This window comes from Panthera uncia, unplaced genomic scaffold (assembly GCF_023721935.1).
Source record: "Panthera uncia isolate 11264 unplaced genomic scaffold, Puncia_PCG_1.0 HiC_scaffold_1393, whole genome shotgun sequence".
Lineage (NCBI taxonomy): Eukaryota > Metazoa > Chordata > Mammalia > Carnivora > Felidae > Panthera > Panthera uncia.
Genome location: NW_026058023.1, coordinates 8,938 through 29,058, shown reverse-complemented (window position 1 = coordinate 29,058; position 20,121 = coordinate 8,938). Strand labels below are relative to the sequence as shown.

Here is a 20,121-nt window from a genome sequence, read left to right as displayed (position 1 = left end):
ATGGAAACCACCGCCGTGGATTCCACACTTGGCGCTTGGGCAGCCGCCTGGTGCTGGGCACTGTGCTCGACGCCGGCAGTTTCAGGGCAGTTCCAGGCTAGTGCGCGCCTCCGCGACCCCTCAGTAGCGTCAGTATGGGATGATTCGTACACTACTTAACCGTCACACCAACCCAGAGGGCCAGAGATTTTCAAACCCATTTTATAAATGAGAGCTAAGCGCCAGAGAGGTCGTTTCCCCCAGTCCTCAAGCCCTGAGATTTTAACCTGGGTCTGTCTAGTCCCCAAGCCCTTGTTCTTTTCCAGTGCGCCTCTTTTCCAGTGGACTTTAAAAAAAAAAAAAAATCATTTTGGTTTATTCATTTTTGAGAGAGAGAGACAGAGCGAGCAGGGGAGGAGCAGAGAGAGAGGGAGACACAGAACCCAAAGCAGGCTCCAGGCCCCATACTGTCAGCACAGAACCCGACGGGGGGCTGGAACCTATGAAGCACAAGATTTATGACCTGAGCCAAAGTCCAACACTTAACTGACTGAGCCACCCAGGTGCCCCTCCAGTGGACTTTTAAATATCTTCATCCTCTGACTTCCTTGCCTGTCTCTTCCTTCCTTGAGCAGCTCATTTATGTACTGACTTGTTCACACCCTGATCAGACTCCTTGCCATGCTGGCCTAGGACAGGGGAGCTACACAATGTCCCAAATTATAATTCCACCCCCCCAACCCTCCCACCCCCACCCCTGCCAGGAAGCAAAGCCAACACACCTTTCTACTCTCAGAAGTTATTTATAGATTACAAGAGCAGCATTCTCACTAGGATCAGGGGACCACAGACTGAAGGAGCCATATGTGGCCCTTAGGAATTGCCTGTCTGTCCTCTCAGGGTACACTGGGGAAACTGAGGCTCTGAGAGTTACACAGCTTTGCCCAATCACACTGATCCAGGACTAGAGACTCCTGAGCTTTAGCTGTCCCATCTTATATGCGAATCATGCCCATTCAGCTAGACACGGGGTATTGGGGTTGAAAAATACTTGTGGGGCATGCAACCAGTTACTGAATCACAGCAAGCTTTAAAAAATAATAATAATTGAACAGAATAGAAAAAGTGCACTGCAGATAGTAAAACTAAGTGTTCTTTCATAAAATGTCTCTTTCAGTTATGTATGTATGTATGCATTATAGACCAGATCACAATGTAAAATGCATTTCTTACTTTGAATCAGGTCAAAAAGGCTTGAAAGCCACTGAATCTGACACCTCCCACTGGACAGATGGGCAGGGGCTAACTCAAGATTACAAGATCTTTAGCTCTTTTCATTTTTCACAGGAGTGGGTAGAGGAGGAAATAGTTATTGTGATGCCTTGAAACTCCTCAGTTCCTCCATCCCTTGCTTTGGGTATATGGGGGATATAGCATGGGCATCAGGTGACCTGGGTTCAAGCCCTAGCTCTACTCCTTCCCTGGTTTTTCTGTGTTTCAGGTCACCTTTCTTCATCCAGGCCAGCTTCTAAGACGCTAATGTGTGCCATGCTTTTTAATGTTTATTTATTTTTGAGAGGGAGAGAGACAGAGGGCAAGTGGGGGAGTGCCAGAGAGAGAGGGCGACACAGAATCTGAAGCAGGTTCCAGGCTCTGAACTGTCAGCACAGAGCCCAACGCGGGGCTCAAACCCACGAACCACAAGATCATGACCTGAGCTGAAGTCGGATGCTTAACCGGCTAAGCCACCCAGGTGCCCCTGTGTGCCATGCTTTTGACCTGAACACTGGAATCCCTGAGGGGGTCAGATCTGGGTCTGCCCTTGAGAAACACACAGTATGGTGGGGGAGTCACACAGATGATCATAGGACAGAGCAGTGAAAGGGGAAATGTAGGGACCATGGCCACAGAGGGGTCACCATCTGAAGGACAGAAGAATAATTTTGGAAGGGGTAGTGTCCTCAAGGGTCACTATAAGGTCAAATGTGAAAACTGGAGGGAATCGTTATTATCCCCCAGAAAACATTTCCACTGAGCTATGGATCTCTGCAAACTGGGAGCTGGATGGCATACCCTAATGAAGGTGCACTTTGACCTCTTTATTTATCAGATGGAAAGTAAAGGGGGTGGAGTGGAATCCTGTGGAAAGGAGAGAGGTTTAACTGAAAGGTAAAAAGGACTGTACTCTGACTTTTGGGAAAATTGTGAAGCTGCCAACAGTTTCCAGAAAACTTTTCCAGCCAAGAATTAATTTGTTCCTCCCAACAACCCTGTGGGATGAGCCAAGCAGGGATGATTGTGCCCCTGAGAAATAACAAACCCAATGTCACACAGCAGTCAATGGCCCCGGCATTAATAAACATGATCAACGTGTCTGTTTATCCAAGGGTTCCTTTAGTGGTCTGATGAAGACTTATAGACCACCACCCCCCCCCCATTCAGAAGACTATTAAAAAAAATTTTTTTTAACGTTTATTTATTTTTGAGGGAGAGAAAGAGACAGAGTGTGAGCTGGGGAGGGTCAGAGAGAGAGGGAGACACAGAATCCGAAGCAAGCTCCAGACTCTGAACTGTCAGCACAGAGCCCGACAAAGGGCTCGAACTCACAAACTGTGAGATTGTGACCTGAGTCGAAGTTGGACACCCAACCGACTGAGCCACTCAGGCGCTCCTGGAAGAATATTTTTAACTACAAAGAGTAAATTACTTAGGATAACAAGAATACTAGTTATATAGGATCATTATCGAAATATTTATTTTGTGTCTTTTTTAAACATTAAAAAGCAAGATCTAGGGATTGGTCTATTAACTATTGTAATTTTGAGGTGGTGAATGAGTGTAAATAGTATTTCAAGATATTGCTACTGCAATGCAATACAAAACTATCTAGGATTTCTATTGGTGACAAAGTCACAGGTACTGATAAATAGTACTGTGGCTTGTTCCTTACCTGCATGACAGAAAGAAATGCTAAATTCCAGTTAGAGGTTAGTGAAAACAGGATGTAATTTTTTTTCATTCCAGGTTCATAGACTAGCCCCCACCCCCCCCCCCCGCCCTGAACTCTAACCACGGACCCCCTGGGCTCTGTGGACCATATGCTAAAATCCTTTAGTTTTTCTGGCCTACCTCCTACTGTAATGCTTATTCTTCTTGCAGGCACGTATTGTAGACCTACTAAGTATCAGGAAGTTTTCCATCTTGTGTGTCATACAGTCTTATTCTTCTTGCAGGCACTTATCAGGAAGTTTTCCATCTTGTATGTCATACAGTCCTTGAAAACTTCCTTTGAGATCAGTGTTATTCTTCCCATTTTGCAAAGTAAGAAACTCAGGGAGGTTAAGTGATTTACCCAAAGTCACACAGCCAGTGTGACTCCTTCCATCAATTCCTTCCTCCCCAGCTGAGGTCTGGGGACCAGAGTCTCCAATACCACAAGGGAAAGAAAATACAGGAGGGAAGGGTGAGCAGGGAGAATTCACATTTATGGAGAAAACACTGTAATCTAGAGTTTGTGTTCTGTGCTTTTCATCCTCTCTTTTAACCTTCCCAGCAACCCTGTGTACTATTACTCTCCCGGTTTTAAATAACAAAATATACACATATTCATTATAAAACAACAAACTAGAAATTATAATAAGTTAAAGGAAACAATAAAAATCACCCATAATCTCATCACAGAAAACAAATACTTTGGTATGGTGTCTTCCAGATACACAGATACACACACCACACCTTGGACCCAAACAGGTTAAGTAGCTTGCCCAACTATATGCAAGGAGTAAGTTCCAGTCACCTGCAGTGTGACCTTAGGTCGGTCACTTTTTGCCTGTGCATTGCATTAGGGCAGTAGTTTATATTACTGGAGATGGAAGGAAGCATGTGTCCCCTGGCACCCAGTGAGCCATAACTGGAAGCCTCTCCTGCGTGGCTCTCAAAGCAGTGCCCCTAGACCTCAGCACCCTTGCTCCAGGAACCCAGTCCCCTCAGAGAGGCTCTAGAAAGAAATGGCCCCTCGCGGGGGTGGGCCACGCAGTGCGGTGACCTCAGTCAGCAGCGGCTGAGAGCCCGTGTGCAACCTGAGGTTGAGTATTCACTGCTGGGCTCAGCCGCGTGTGGGCCCCGCGGGCAGTGTCGAGCACCCCTCTCCCCTTGCCCTGCTTCCTGCAGCTGTGCCCACCCTGAACCCATCCCCTACACACCCCCATCCTCACCTTCAGGCCCCCACCGAGCTCTGGGGTCAGCTTGCAGTTCACTGCAGCTGGAGAAGCAAAGGAAGGAGGCACAGGTGCATTATTTCCCTCTAAGTGCCAGTTCCTCTCAGGGCCTCCCCCTTGATGCCCAGTACGAATCCTTCCTTTCCTGTCCATAATGATGCTCTTGTGTCTCATCCTGGGACAAGTGACTTTACCACAGTGGAACACCTTGATGACATCCAGGGACAAATGACATCCAGGGACAAATTGGGACCTAGGCTCAGAGCTCCTGATACCAGCCAAACTCTTTCCTGACTCCAGGTGTAGAGTTTTTGTTAAGACACATTAAACAACATAAAGGATAGTATAAGGACCACCCATGTACCCTCCACTCAGCTTAAGAAATACAAACATTGATCAGTCCTGTTTGAAGCCCCCTGTGTACTCCTTCCTGCCTGCCCTGTCCTCCCCCAGATAACTGCTCTCCTGAATTTAGTGTTTATCATTCCCATGTTCTTCTTCATGCATTTATCACATAAGTATGGATCTTTGAGAAATTGTAGGGAGTTGCTTTACTTGTGATAAAACTTTAAATAAAAATCATACTGCATGTATTCTTCTGGAACCTGTTTTTTTTTTTTTTTTTTTCACTCAGTTGTGTGTTTGTAAACTTTGTACTGATGTGTATGCTCAATCTGGTTCATCCAATTTTGCTGCTATGTAGTTTTCCATTTAGTGAATATGTGATGATTGATTATCCATTTTCTTCAACATTTAGGTTCCTTTCAATTCTTTTATTGCTATACGATGATGCTGCTCTTGAGGGTTTTTTTCTTTTAAAGTCAACTTTATTGAGGTGTAGGGGCGCCTGGGTGACTCAGTTGGTTAAGCGACTGACTCTTGATTTCGGCTCAGGTCATGATCTCACTGCTGTGAGATGGAGCCCACGTAGCAATCCATGCTGGGCATGGATGGAGCCTGCTTAAGATTGTCTCTCTCCCTCTTCCTTTCCCCCCCCCCCCCCCCCGCCCTTCTTCCCTCCCTCTCTCTCTCCCTCTCAAAAAAAAAAAAAAAAAAAAAGATTTTAGTTATTTAAAGTAATCTTTACACTTAACATGGGGCTCAAACTCACAACCCAGAGACAAAGAGTAGTATGCTTTACCCACCAAGACAGCCAGGTGCCCCTCCTTTCTCATTTTCTTAAATGCATTTTTCAAAAAGCAGAAATTAAAATTTTAGTCTAATTTATCACTTTTTTTCTGTTAAGATTAGTGTTTCCTGTGTTCTATCTAAAAAAAATCTTTGCCGGGGCGCCTGGGTGGCTCAGTCGGTTGAGCGTCCAGCTTCGGCTCAGGTCATGATCTCTCGATCTGTGAGTTCGAGTCCCGCTTTGGGCTCTGTGCCGACAGAATGCTTTGGATTCTGTGTCCCCCTTTCTGAATGCCCCTCCCCCACGCATGCTCTGTCTCTCTCTCTCTCTCTCTCTCTCTCTCTCTCTGTCTCAGAAATAAATAAACATTAAAAAAAATTAAAAAAAAATCTTTGCCTACCTCAAGATAGCAAAAATTTTCTCCTATGTTTTCTTCTAGAAGTTTTATGTTTATGCTTCTGAGTTAGTTTTTATGTGTAGCGTGAAGCAATGGTTGAAGTTCACTTTTACATACACATATCCAGGGGTACCTGGCTAACTCAGTCAGGAGAGTATGCGACTCTTGATCTCAAGGCTGTGAGTTCGAGTCCCATGTTGGGTGTAGAGATCATTTAAATATAATAAATAAATTTTTTATTTATAAAAAAAAATACGTGGATATCCAGTTGTTCTGAAAATCATCCCTTGAAAAGATTATCCTTTCTCCCATTGGATTAACAGATTTTCTGAAGGCTTCACTTGATCTGTTGAGTTGTCCCAGTGATTCCAGAACCTCTAAAATCTGAACTCTCCCTGTCTCTTCAACTATACCTGCCTCTTCTTTCCTACAGGAAGCTTCCGATTTAACCAGTCTGACCAGGGAAAGGAACCCCCTCTCCCAAGTTTTTGCTCATGTAGTTCCCCCCCTTGTACTTATCTAAATCCTCTCCACCTTTCAAGGCCAGGCTTGAAATAACCCCTTCTGCTGGACGCCTTTCTGTGGCCAACTCTCAGGACATTGTACTTTTCTGCAGTATCTGTTGTCCTGACTGTATATGTACCATTCATTGAGCACCTTCCATGTGTCATCATCTCACTTGGCAATTACAGCTTCAGACCACAAGCTCCTCTATGACAGAGGTAGTGCCTGCTTCAGCCCTAGTTTCACTGCAGTTGGCCTAGGGTCTTCTAGAAGGCAGGACTGCTGCTTTGCACTGCCTTTGTTCCTTTGTGCATATTAGGAAAAAAGTGACCTTTCCCGTGGCCTGATGTAGCTCCATGCCAAAGGTAAGGCTGGGTAATTAGAGTTCAGGCCAGATTTTAACTCCCACCTGTCCCTTCTGTTGCATATCTTTAAAACCTGCATGGCCATAAGGGTCAACTGTACCTCAAGGGAGGAATTAATAACTGAACAAGTCGTTCTGAAGTATGGGTATTTTATATATAAATATGTAGACAATATATCTATCAAGCCTCAGAGAAGTTAAACTACTCACCTGAGTAGTTTAAATCCCAACCTGGTATTTGCCCAGCTGGGATTTGTCCCAGGTCTGTTAATCCCCAAAACTCAAGGAAACACTGCCTTTGCCTACCTCCTTCTCTGGTCTCAACATGAGTCCAGCTCTTCACGTGTTAGTAAGCATTTTTCATGTTCACAATTCTTTTTCAGCCTGAGATCAGCCACTCCTGGAATTTACTCTAGGATTTCTGCACCCTGGAGTGAATGTCTTGCCTTCTTCTAGGATCATGTCTCTAATCCTAACTGCCCCTCTCTATCCTAGCTGGAGTGTCATTAGAGTCCAGGAAACAGAGACTAGGGAGAGGCAAGGACTTTGGTACCGGATCAGCCTATCAATACTTGGCAATTGACTTCCTGGGAGAATTTGGACTTCTTACTTAGCCTCATCTGTAAAATGGAAGTCAAAATACTGACCTCATAGGTATGAGATAGAGGTACATGAGCACTTGGGAAAGGTTAGTTCTCCCTTTCCTTCCACTTTGCTGAGAACAAGGATTGTGTCTCGTGTTAGGTCCACACACAAGAAAACTTCAGCATTTATTTACAGAAGATTCTTAGTGACATTTGTCAACCCTATGACTGGAACTGCCTTTTCTGTTAACCTTGGCCAAGTCTGTTCCCATCTCTGAGCCTCAATTTCCTGTTTTTTAAATGGAGACAATAAACTTAAATAACCACAAGAAGAACTATCATTTACTGAATATTTACTATGTATCAGGTACTTCAGTGGTTTGTGGGTGTATTAGCATTTATCATCATAATAGGCTTATGCATTAAATGCTATTAATATCCCCCATATCCCAGAGGGAGACACTGAGGCCCAGCAAGGTATAGTACTTTGTTCACGAGTCACCCAGCTGCTAAGCAGCAGAGCTGGGATTGTGACTCCTGCTCTGCAATACCCCAGACCAGGATTTATTAACCTATTGACATTTTTAGATAATTCTTTGTTGTGATGGACAGTTCTGTGCAGTATAGATGTTCAGCAGCATCCATGGGTTCTACCCACTAGATGCCCATAGTACCCATCCCCTAGTTGTGATAACAAAAAATGTCTCTAGACATTGTCAAATGCCAACTAAGTATTGATTAATAATTAAGGCTTGGCAAATAGCTAAACCACTAAGTGATAAGATAAAACCTGATAAAATATAATGCTTATAAAGAGTTAGAAGATAACTAAAGTGTAAGTAGAAAATCAAATATTAACTACTCAAGTATTAGCTGATTTACCAAGGGATTAATTTAAAACTAAGTTGTTAGCAGATACTGGTTAGTCAATGATGATTAAGGTAACAGTTGATAAGGATTTAAAGTGAGATTTTTTTTCCTCTGGGACTCTTGCACATTCGAGGGGACGTGGGGACAGCAGAAAGCTGATAAAGCCTAGGAATGAAGGTCTAATTGGGACTACAAAATCCTCAGCTGGACTCTAAATTTCTGGGGGAAACTGACAGCACAGAGCTGGTGCTCAAAATGTTTACCTTATAATTAAATGTAATACTAAGAGCCAGGCACTGTGCTCGGGAGAGAAGGGAGGGCAGTCACTTAAACAATAATACTATAGTGAGCGAGTGGTGTGTGAATGGAAAGGCTTTGGGGATTTGTGAAGGCTGAGTGGAAGGGAGAGAGGTGTGTCCAGGAGAGATGATGAGTTTAGTTCCGGACATGTTGAACTGAAACGTTTGTAGACATGCCTAGTAGGCAAGTGAATAATAGGTGAATAATATCTATCCAGTGTAGATGCAAGGTAGAGATTTGGGTGTCAAGAGAGCATGGGTGGTGGTCAAAACCATGAGAAACAATGAGGTGGCTGCAGAAGAGTACATGGTGTGAGAAAAAGGACCAGCCTATTACTCCAAAGAAGACCAGTAGCAAAGGAGTGGGCAGGGGGAAGAGACATTAACAGATACTGAAAGGAAAAAGCACTCAAAGAGATTGGGGTGGAATCAAGAGAAGATAGTGGCATGAAAGCAGAGAATGTGTCAGGGAGAAGAGTGTAGTCATCAGTGTCAGATGTGGCTAAGAGGCTAAGCAGGATAAGCCAGAGAGACATCCACTGAAAATGTCGTTCTGGGGGCACCTGGCTGGCTCAGTCAGTAGAGTGTGCAACTCTTTAAAAAAAACATTTTTTTAAGTGTACTTATTTATGTTGAGAGAGAAAGTGAGTGGGGAAGGGACAGAGAGAGAGGGAGAGAGAGAGAATCCTTAGCAGGCTCCACGCCAACAGTGTGGAGCCTGATGTGGGGCTTGAACCCACGAACTGCAAGATCATGACCTGAGCTTGAAACCAACAATCAGATGAGAGAGAGCGAGCATGGGAAAGGGGCACCCAGGTGCCCCAATGTTTATTTTTGAGAGAGAGAGAGAGAGAGAGAGAAAGAGCCCATGGGGGAGGGGCAGAGAAGAGAATGTGGTTCTGAGGTGTCCATCACAAACATTTCTTTGATTGCTGCATTTCGTTGCGTGTGTGTATGTGCACGGAATATGCAGACCTGGAACTTGGAGCAGGGTGTGTTGTGTAAAGGCAGGCTTGAAGGCCACGATAGAGGGACTTGTGGTCGGCTTACAGAGAGCCTTCTTTTATTCTGGGTAACTTTTTGAGAAGGACCGTTAAGGGACACTGCAAAAACTGTAAGCACAGTTCAACCCTTTCATTGTCCAGTGGCAAAATGGAAGACAGCAGAGAGGGAACAATTTGCTTAGTCTATGAGTCAGGGACACAGCCAGGACTTGAATCTGAGTCTCCCTTCTAGAAGAGTGACCTTGGGAGAAGTGGACATGAAATTCTTATTAGCCAGTGAATTACTGATCAGTGACTTTGCTCATCACCTCAGTTTTTAGCTGCCTCTTTTGATATTTATATAAAAGCGAAATACATATTTTATATACAAAATTCAAACATTACAAAAATACTTAACAAAGACAGTGAAGGATTCCTGTTATGCCCTCTTTGCCCTGACTCGCTCATTGACAACCACCATTAATAGTTTGGTCTATATTCCTCCCTCCCTCTCTCCCTCTTACTTAACATTGAAATTTTTGATAAAAATATTATGCTTGCTTACAGTGGATTTTTTAAAAGATTTTATTTTTTAAGTAATCTCTGCACCCAATATGGGTCTTGAATTTACAATCCCGAGATTAAGAGTTGCATGCTCTACTGACTGGGCCAGCTAGGTGCCCCTCTACTGGCTTGTGTGTGTGTGTGTGTGTGTGTGTGTGTGTGTGTGCGCGCGCACGTGTATTCATTCTGTTTTACAACTTGCCCTTTTTTTGCTTTTCGAAAACTTATTATGGTAGTATATAGAATTCTGATTCATTCGTTTTGGGGCACCTGGCTGGCTCAGTGGGTAAAGCATGTGACTCTTGATCTCAGTGTTGTAAGATTGAGCCCCACGTTGGGTGTAGAGATATCTTAAAAATATTTTAAGACAAAAATTTAATTCATTCATATTAAGAACTGTATTAGTGAACTATTTGGATTTGTACACTAATTTATTATCAGATCATATTGATGGACATAGAGGTGCATCCAATTTTCACTATTTGAACAGTAAATATACATATTATTGTACATATATATTTGCACAGTTGGGGAGACTTCTAGGATGAGAAATGATGGATCAATGGGCATGAGCATTTTGTTTTAAAAGACACTGCCGGGCACCTGGGTGGCTCAGTCAGTTGAGCATCTGACTTCAGCTCAGGTCATGATCTCACGGCTCGTGAGTTCGAGCCCCGCGTCGGGCTCTGTGCTGACAGCTCAGAGCCTGGAACCTCCTTCAGATTCTGTGTCTCCCTCTCTCTGCCCTCTCCCAACTCGCACTCTGTCTTTCTCTCTCTCTCAAAATATAAGTAAACAGTAAAGAAAAAAAAATTAAAAGATACTGCCAAATCACCATCCAAAAACTTATGTCAGTTCATTGTCCCACCAACAGTTACTATGAATGCCCATTTCCCCACATCCTTACCAACTATGAGTATTATCATTTAAAAAATCTTTCCAATTTTAATGAGGCTGAGCATCTTTTCATATCCTTATTATCCATCTACATTATTCTGTGAATGATCTCTTCACATTTTTTGCCTATTTGTTATTGTAGTGTACTTTTGGTCAGTGCGTTCTTACTGGGCAATAATGATTGGCTTGATAGAAAAAAAATTAGGAAGTCTTTGTACCAGATTCCTAACAGTGTTTACTTACCTCCAGGGAGTGAGATATAGAAAACGAGGGAGATACTTTCATTTTTAAAAAATTTTTTAAATGTTTATTTATTTTTGAGAGAGAGAGACAAAGTGCGAGTAGGGGAGGGGCAGAGAAAGAAGGAGACACAGAATCGGAAGCAGGCTCCAGGCTGAGCTGTCAGCACAGAGCCTGATGTGGGGCTTGAACTCATGAACTATGAGACTATGACCTGAGCTGAAGTTGGACGCTTAATGGACTGAGCCACCCAGGTGCCCAGATACTTTCATTTTTATTTATTATCATCCTGTGTTATTTTACAATCTATTTGAATTACTTTTTCAATTAAAAAAAATAATACAGAGGAAAACAACTACAACAACAAATAAATCTTTGGCCTGGATTCTCAATGGCTGGAAATTCATGTTGGGTGCAAGTTTTTATTGATTACAAGTTATTTTTTGGTTCATATGCAAAAAACATTTATTGAATGCTCCTAGTGAGCTGGCACTGCCCTAGGCACCTTTCATAGGTTGTTCATACTCATCCTCACCACAGCCCTGTGAGGTAGGAATTGGTCCTATCTTATAGAGTTCTTAATAGGCAGCAGATTATTGCTTGATATACTTCTATTTGCCACATGTTTTCATGGGCTAGAGGTGCTTATTGGCTGGTGATTTCATTGGTCAAGAGCTCTCACTGGCCAGGAGTTCCTAAAGGTTGTTCTAAGACTCAAATACAAAATACCAGACTTTTCCCTCATAGGAAGGATAGGGTACATGGGATAAAAGTGGAGGAAGGAGAGTCCATAGGCCCTCCCTCCGAGCACCATTGAGCACGACTGAGTTTGCTTTGGTCACCATCCAAGGTGTAGGGTGGGGGGAATGGGACAGTGGGAGAGGAGAGAAAGTGGTTATAAGTCTTCTCGCTTCTTCAGGATGAGCTTCCTCACGAGTGCTGTGATCTGGGGCCTGATTTCCTCCACCGACACAGTTGGGTCCCAAGCCCCTACTACCTTTCCATCTGGGGCCACTAGGTACTTCCAGAAGTTCCAGGTGGGCTCCTTCCCAGAAGTCTCTAGAGAAAAAGGAAGAAGGAAAGCAAAATGTGCTTCCCTGTGTCCACTCTCCTGGAATTCCATTATCGGTGTCCATCCTTCCCTTGAAGCAGTTGTTCCATTATTTAGAATTAACTAGAGAGCTTTTTAAAATCCTGATGCCCAGGCCACACCCCAGACTACTTAAATCAGAATCTCTGGTGGTAAGTCTTAGGAATCAGTAATTTTTTTTTAAGTTTATTTATTTATTTTGAGAGAGAGTGCAAGTGGGAGAGGGGCAGAGAGAGGGAGAGAATCCCAAGCAGGCTCCATGCTGTCAGTGCAGAGCCCAATACAGGGCTCGATCCCATGAAATGTGAGATCATGACCTAAGCCCAAACCAAGGGTCAGATGCTTAACTGACTCAGCCACCCAGATGCCCCCAGGCATCAGTATTTTTTTAAAAGCTCTCTAGGAGATGCCAATATGGCCCCAAGGTTGAGAACTACTGCTTTAGGATTCTGTGAAGTACTTGATAAAGTAGTATCAGATCCTCCTTTCTTAATGATCTCAAACTACTAAATAGTCTACAGCCTATTCTCTAAGGAAATCTTAATGGTTTCCAAATGTTAGTCTGTGGACTGGTTGCATCTGAATCTTGGTGGTGGGGGTGGGGGAGGTACTTAAATAAATTCTTGGGCCCTGCTTCAGTAGGTCTCAGACTAAACCACTTTTAAGAGTTCCCAGTTGCTTCTAAAGCACAGTTAGGTTTGATCTATAACTATGGGAACTGGAAAGGTACTAATAAAAACACACAGGGGGAAAAAAAGCAAATATTAGGATTGACCCATAGGGCAAAATTCAAATCTGCATCAGTAAGGGATTTTTTGTTTGCTACACTGTTTTCATTTACTCCTCCAGGTAAATGGGTGGGGGGGTGATAGTGAGGGATGTGAAGGCAATCAGATATATAGCATAGATGGCAAAAATGGAGCCCCCAAAGGAAGAGAGAGGCCCAAGGAAGGAAACAGGACCATAATGATAAGCTTGGCCCATGACCTCATTTTGTAGTTCTGAAGCTTCTGGGGATGCAGAGGGGACCTATTTCTGAAATATTAAGATCTGGAATTTTTGCTCTAAAGGTTTCCCTCCATGGTATATGGACTTTGCCCCTAACTCAGGACAGGAGATAACCTGTCAGCCATCTTGGTCAGCCTTCTCCAGACATGTGGCATCCTCTGTCTGCCCTTGGTGTCTCCATCCGAAATCCATAAGTTCGACTAATTCACATAGACTAAATCTGAGGGCCTCAGTCTCCTTTTAAAATCCCTGTGTATGAAAACAGGACCTCAGAGAAGTCTGCTAGAGTGCCCCTGAGGGGGAACTTCAAGGCAGCAGGGGTAGAGGTATCCTCAGGCAGGAATACCTCTCTGTTCATCCTCAAAGATGAGTGCTCGAACAGACCATGAACCTATATGCAGGAGTCTGGAAGGGGCCCCAGGTCACCCAATCAGCAAGTAGTTTCTGCTGCCCAGGGAGCCATGACCTCAGCCAGCTGAGGGAAGGTAAGGGAACAGGTCAGGACTCACGGATCAGGTACTTGAAGGCAGGGTGGGCACCAGTGCCAGTAACTGCGACCTTGCTAAACATGGGGAAAGAGACACCATAGGTGCGGCGGGCGAAGCTCTCGATCTCCTTGTTGCTATCGGGCTCCTGCTGGCCAAACTGGTTGCAGGGGAACGCAAGCACATTGAAGTGATGGGGCCCCAGGTCCCGCTGCAGCTGCTGCAAGGCTCTGTAGTGCTGGTCTGTGAAGCCGCACTCGCTAGCCACGTTCACTACCAGGGACACCTGGGTGGCAAAAACAAAACCCAGATACATACACAGCCCAGTGAAGAGTCATGCACTTGCACATGCCAGACATGCCCACACGGTGACCACCCCCCAAAAATTAATGCTTTCTCATATATTCAAGAGCACAATGTATGCATATATAAATGTGCAATGCTCTCACAAATACACAAACACATGCACATAGGCACAAATGAAATCAAACATTCAGGGGCTTGCAGATATGTGTGCATACACATACATGAACATCCATGAGAATAAGCATACAATATACATAAATGGGGATGCATATGCCCCATGACACAAAAATATATTAGCACACATCACACATGCCCACAAACACACACAACACATTTACACAGAGACGCACACACACTGGTGAGCTCACATCAGGAGGTAATGTGGGGGCACCTGGGTGGCTCAGTTTGTTAAGCATCTAACTCTTCATTTTGGCTTAGGTCATGATCTCATGATCGTGAGATCGAGCCCCATGTCGGGCTCTGTGCTGAGCATATGGAGCCTGCTTAAGATTCTCTCTCTCTCTCTTCCCCTCAGCCTTTCTCCCCTGCTGGCATGCTCTCTCTCTAAAATTAAAAAACAAACAAACAAACAAAAAAACTTAAAAAATAAAATTAAAACAAAAAAGGAGGTAATGTGGGGGAATGGAAAGGCAGACCTGGGTTCAATTTCTGGTTCAGTCAACTGGCACTCATCACTTTACATGAGTAATAAACCCTTCTAAGAAACCCACTGTGAACCCGTTGAAGGCAGGAGCCATGTCCTCTTCACCCCGGGCCTGACATATGGAAAAGTCTCAGAAAGTGCTAAATGAATAAATGTACACACATACACAATCACCTGCATGGATACAGAGACAGACGTAGGTTTTCTTCATAAAAGGACCCCATGGCAATCCCTTTCTGCGCCTCTCCCTCCAGCACACAAATACCACTTTCTTGAGTCACTAGACTATTCCTTAAACTTATCACCTTATAATAAATGCATTTATTTATAGCCTTTAGGTGATACATACAAAGCTGGCTGATAAATACAATTGCTGACAATACAGCGAGTAGAATTTTGGCACCAATGCTGTATACATTGTTAAAGAATTCTTAAATCTTACCCTGTGTCTGTGGAGCCCAGCCCTATCTCTTTGGCCACTTTTTTGGAAGAGCTGGGATTATACTAGCTGGCTCCATAAAGAGGGCCACCTCCCAGAGACAGCCTGGGGCACTGGACATACACTGGCACAAACTGCTCAGGCTAGACAGGCTTTTTCAACCTCAGCACTACTGACATTTTGGGCCAGATCATTCTTTTCTTCCTTCCTTCCTTCCTTTCTTTTTTTTTTTTTTAATTTATTTATTTTGAGAAAGAGCAAGAGAGCACAAAGCGGGGTCGAGGCAGAGAGAGAGAGAAAATCCCAAGCAGGCTCTCAGCTGTCAGTGCAGAGCCCGAGATGGGGCTGAATCTCATGAACCATGAGATCATGATTGAGCCAAAATCAAGAGTCGGTGCTTAATGGACTGAGCCACCCAGGCACCCCACTGGGCCAGATAATTCTATTATGCAGGGGCTTTCCTATTCATTGTAGGATGTTTAGCAGCATCCCTGGCCTGTACCTGCTAGATGTCTAGCTTTAAAAAAATTTTTTTAATGTTTATTTATTTCTGAGAGAGAGAGAGACAGAGACAGAGCGTGAGCAGGAGAGGGGCAGAGAGAGCTGTCAGTACACAGCCCAATGCGGGGCTCGAACCCATGACCCGTGAGAGTGTGACCTGAGTTGAAGTCGGACGCTTAACCGACTGAGCCACCCAGGCGCCCTGATGTCTAGTTTTGACAATCAAAAATGTCTCCAAACATTGCTGTATGTCTCCTGGGGAGCAAAATCACCCCCAGTTGAGAACTACTGGGCTGGATGATGAGAACTGTTGAGCTGTAACTCCCCTACCCTGCCTCTACCAGATGAGGAAGGACCCATTCTATGGGGCCACAGGCCATTAGAACAACCTCCCCTATCTGTGTCAGCATGTCGTATTCTGCTTGTGGTGCTGAGAAACTGGGACCCTTAATTCCCTTCCTTAATTGGGGGTCTTCCTCTTTCTTTTCTGCTGGATCCCTGGGCAGTGAAAGCATTAAAAGCTGCTTATTTTTAATCTATGTCTTGTGCGTCTGCCTACCCTTGGAAGGAGGGAAATCCTGTTTCTAGTTCCATACCTGAAACCAAAAAGTTTCTCCTTAAACTGATCAAAGCATGGATGGACAGAGACACCCAAATATACATAGTTAATTTACATATGTGCATATCAAAGCATAGATACAGACTCAGGCGTGCACATAGAAGCAAGGAAACAAATAAACTATTTGCATGCATGCATACTACACTCAGGCCTGCATGTACAGAAGCTCACACCGTAGACAAGCACATTCCCAGGTAGTCACCCATTCATCCATACTCAACACTGGTCTAAATGACTGCCTTCCAGTTAGCCACAGGGCATAAACTATACAATCTTGCTCATGGTTTTGTCTCCAGGGCTAGACTCAGTGCCAGGCATGTAGTGGGAGCCAATAAATCTCTTTCAATTCTTAAAAGACAGTGGTAAAATATACATAATGAGCCAGTAATTATTTACAGGTGAATGAATGACCAAGTGGTAGTCCTAGCTTGGATTAACTCAACAGAATCATTTACAGCTTCCCTGGACTATTTCTGGTTTCCCTCTAAACCTGGAAGCTAAGAGCTTGGGCTTTGGAGCTGGACTGCCTATGTTCAAATTCTCACTCTATCTCTTAGCAGGTGTGTGACTTTGTTCTTTTCTTTTTCTTTTTTCCATTTTCTTTCTGATTGATTTCTTGGCTTCTCACTCCTATGCTTTTTAGGATATACCAGTAACCAAGAGTATGAAAACACTCAGAATTCTGGGATCACTTCTCTGGGTCATTTTTCTCCAGGATTTCTGTTCTTCACATCCTGGGTGCCTTATTACTTCTGAAAATAAATAAAATTTGTTCTATTTCCATCTTAGCACTTATTCCCACTGTACTAGGAATTACCTTGTTCGTTTCTGTTCCTGTTTATTGTCTCTCTCTTCTCCATTACATATAGGCTCTATTGAAGTGGAAACTTATCTTTTTTGTTCACCACTGTGTCCCAAAGACTGGCCTAGTAATTAGTATACAGTAGGTACTCAATAATAATGAATGAATGAATGAATGAATGAGTGAATGAATGAATGAATAGCAGAGCTAGTCAAGTGCTAAACCTGGAGCTCTCTGTTAAGCTGCACTAGAAGGGAGGAAAGGCCTAACTGGGAATGGGCCCTACTCTTATTGGCTCTTTGTCCTCAGTCCTGGATGAGTTTCCTGATGGAGCCCACCAAACACAGGTACGGAGCACTCTACCAAGAGCTTCCACACTGTCATCTCATTTGAAATTCACAATACCTTGGAGGACAATCAGGACAAGGAATACTGCCCCCAGGACTACCAGCATATTTGAGCATTTTCAGGTTTAGAAAGTACTTTCTTCACTAAAGACTCGCTCCCAGGAGAAGAATGCTGATAGCCATTTTTGTGTGGTCCATCCAAATCTGGATGCTGTACCTATGTGTTCATTACCAATTCCCCACCTTTCCCACATTAAGGCCCTAGGGCCATCTTGAGAAATGGGGCTCAGAGTGCTCTTCATTATACACAGTGTAACATCTAGGCCTCTGAATATACTGTTCAAGGACCCTCTCGGTCCCTCCCTACTATCATCAGCCTCATCTTCCACCACTCAGCCTCATGCTTTATACTCCTTCAAGCAGATCTGCTTGAAGGCCACCCACTCCTCCTCCATCCTTCTTGCTGTTTGTTTGCTTTAGAGACTTGGTATGAACAGTTCTTTGCCTGGAAAGTTCTTCTTGGTCTTGCCAAAACTCACTCTTGTTTCAAAGACTCACCCAGGTACATTTCTTCTCTGAGTCCTCTCTGAGAGACTTGGTAATGAGATAGCAGTTAGCCTGGATGGCTCTTGCATCTCAGCCCGAGCTGCCATCTTAGGAGTTTGCCTAGAGAAGTCCACAGATGGATGGGTAGTTCTCTCCAGGCTCTGTGCTTTCTAGAGCTGTATGACCTTCCCTCTGGACCTTCCTGTCCTCTCTAAAGGATGATCTGTGTAAAGGTCGCCGTGCATCTTAACTAACTCCCCCAGCACTGCATATCCATATCCACGGGGTTCTCATTGGACTCAGTATCAGCAACAATCCCAGTTCCAGAGCGGAAACGGGGGATGGGAGAGACAAAGGCGGCAGGATTCTAGGGTTGCCTTTCGACCGGTGCTTGACAAAGGCCTAGCCGAGGCAAGCAGCCTCTGGGAGAGGTCGGGCTCCACTGCCCAAAGTCGCTGCGAGGGAAATCGGCGTAGGCTGGAAGAGTTTCGGGTTTCACTGCGCGCCGAGGCCGTGCCACGTAGTCGCGGGATAGGCTCAGCGCAGGATCTGGGGGCGCCGCACCCCGGGGGGGGGGGAACAGCTGGGGGAGTGGGAGCCAGGGCAGGGCTGCGGAACCCCCTCGGGGCCACACCCGCAGGGTCCCGGGCTGCGGGGTTCCCGCAACGGGCCCTGCCCGGGCGGCTCCGAGGCCCCGCCGGCGGACACTCACCGAACCGCGGTACTTCTCCAGCGACACCAACTTGCCCCGGATGTTGACCGCCTTGAAGTCGTAGAAGTCCTGCTCCCGCTGCGCGCAGGCCGCGGCCGATAGGAGCAGCCACGCCAACACCAGTGCACCCAACATGACTCGCTCCCGAGCTGGCGGCTCTGCGAGGGCAAAATCAGGCGGGGGGACCCAGCGTGGGGGGCGGGCGGAGGCGGCACCCGCGCCAGGGGGCCGGCGAGGCAGGACGCGCCCCCTCGCCTTCTGTCCCGCTGGCGGTGGAGCGCGGGGCTCTGGACCTCAGTCTCCCCATCTGCACCGTGGGAGCGTTGGACTGCGCGCCCGTCTCCGACCCCAGAGTCGTGGGTTCAGGCGTCTGACCACTGAGACCGTTCTGACCAGTTGCAGTGAGGCTCCGTCTTGTTTCAGGATGCAGCGACTTGGTAGGGAAAGAGGTGAAAAATTCGATTTGAGAGTTAAACTTTTAATTAGCTCAGTGGCCTTAGGCTGGTCAGGCCACTTCTCTGGGCTTCAGCTTCTCCATTAGTTCAGTGGCGCTAGCCTCCCTTCCTGACGCACCTGGGCAATATAGAATGGGAGTAATAGAAAAAATGGAGGTGAAACTGATGGGAGAAAAAAGAAACAAATGTCAGGCTTCATGTGGCAGTCAGTCTCCAGGCAGAATTCCTGAGGCTTACAAATTGTTAACACTCCCGCAGCTCTCTCAAGAACTTCCTTTATTGCTTTACCTCTGTAGCTTTGCTCTTAATAGTGTTACTTTCCGTGATAGCTGTAAACACGCCCCGAGATATATTTGCAATTACCTCCTGAGCGAATGGCCTACTGATACACCTCTGAAGAGTCCCCAGACTGGTGTTTTACTAGGCACTAGTAAATAACCTTATCATAGCAGCAGCAGCCCCCCCCCCCCCCCCCCCCCCCCCCCCAACCAAGGTCCTGAAAGCTTTACTTCCAAATTCCTTGGAGATTTAAGCTATCCCTAACCCCCACTAACTAAAAAGTGTATAATCAGTGAGTCTTCACAATCCCAGTGCAGCTCTTTCTGCCCACGGGTCCTGAGTCGTGCTTTGATAAGAACACTTTTTGCACTGAAAACGTCTCAAGAATTCTTTCTTGACCGTTTACTCCTGGCTCACATCACATCTAAACACTTTGTCTGCTGAATGGTGCCTACAAATTTTAGAGGAATGAATGTGTACGGTCCCTGAAAGAGATGACACAGAGAAAAGGAAGAGAGGACAGAGGGTCTGTTGTAGGTTGGGTGCCAGGGAAGCAGATTCTGAGATAGAGGTTGCAGTGCAGGAATTTACGAGGGAGCCTCCCTCGGATCAACACCTGTGGAAGGGAGGGAGGGAACAGGAGTGGGCACAAGTCCAGAGCTCCATGCAGGTCCAAGGACAGTCTTGGTTGATCCCATGGGGACACTGGAGCTAGAACGGCCCATCAGAGTAGTCCCCAGATAAATGAAAATGGCCAGGCCAAGACTTTATATCCCTGCTACACCTGTCTTTGGATGTGAGGCCATCTGGGCAAGGGTGTGATAGGAGCAAAGGTGACCCT

General features: G+C 45.3%; 1 protein-coding gene across 1 annotated transcript; it reads right to left on the bottom strand.

Moving 5' to 3' along the window:
• Nucleotides 1-11,155: 11,155 nt before the first annotated feature.
• LOC125917005 (glutathione peroxidase 7) lies at nucleotides 11,156-19,195 on the bottom strand. Its single transcript, XM_049623264.1, has 3 exons — nucleotides 18,547-19,195; nucleotides 13,635-13,896; nucleotides 11,156-12,086 (listed from the first exon to the last, which is right to left on the bottom strand). The coding sequence occupies exons 1-3, from the start codon at nucleotides 18,679-18,681 to the stop codon at nucleotides 11,923-11,925; spliced, it is 561 nt and encodes a 186-aa protein (XP_049479221.1). The 5' UTR covers nucleotides 18,682-19,195; the 3' UTR covers nucleotides 11,156-11,922.
• Nucleotides 19,196-20,121: the final 926 nt, after the last annotated feature.

Excerpts from the sequence above, each read along its gene's own strand:
- LOC125917005 (XM_049623264.1), bottom strand. The coding sequence starts at position 18,681 with ATGTTGGGTGCACTGGTGTTGGCGTGGCTGCTCCTATCGGCCGCGGCC. Across the intron at positions 13,897-18,546 it reads TGGAGAAGTACCGCGGTTCG|GTGTCCCTGGTAGTGAACGT; the intron begins GTGAGTGTCCGC and ends TTTGCCACCCAG. Across the intron at positions 12,087-13,634 it reads TGCCTTCAAGTACCTGATCC|AGACTTCTGGGAAGGAGCCC; the intron begins GTGAGTCCTGAC and ends CTTTTTCTCTAG.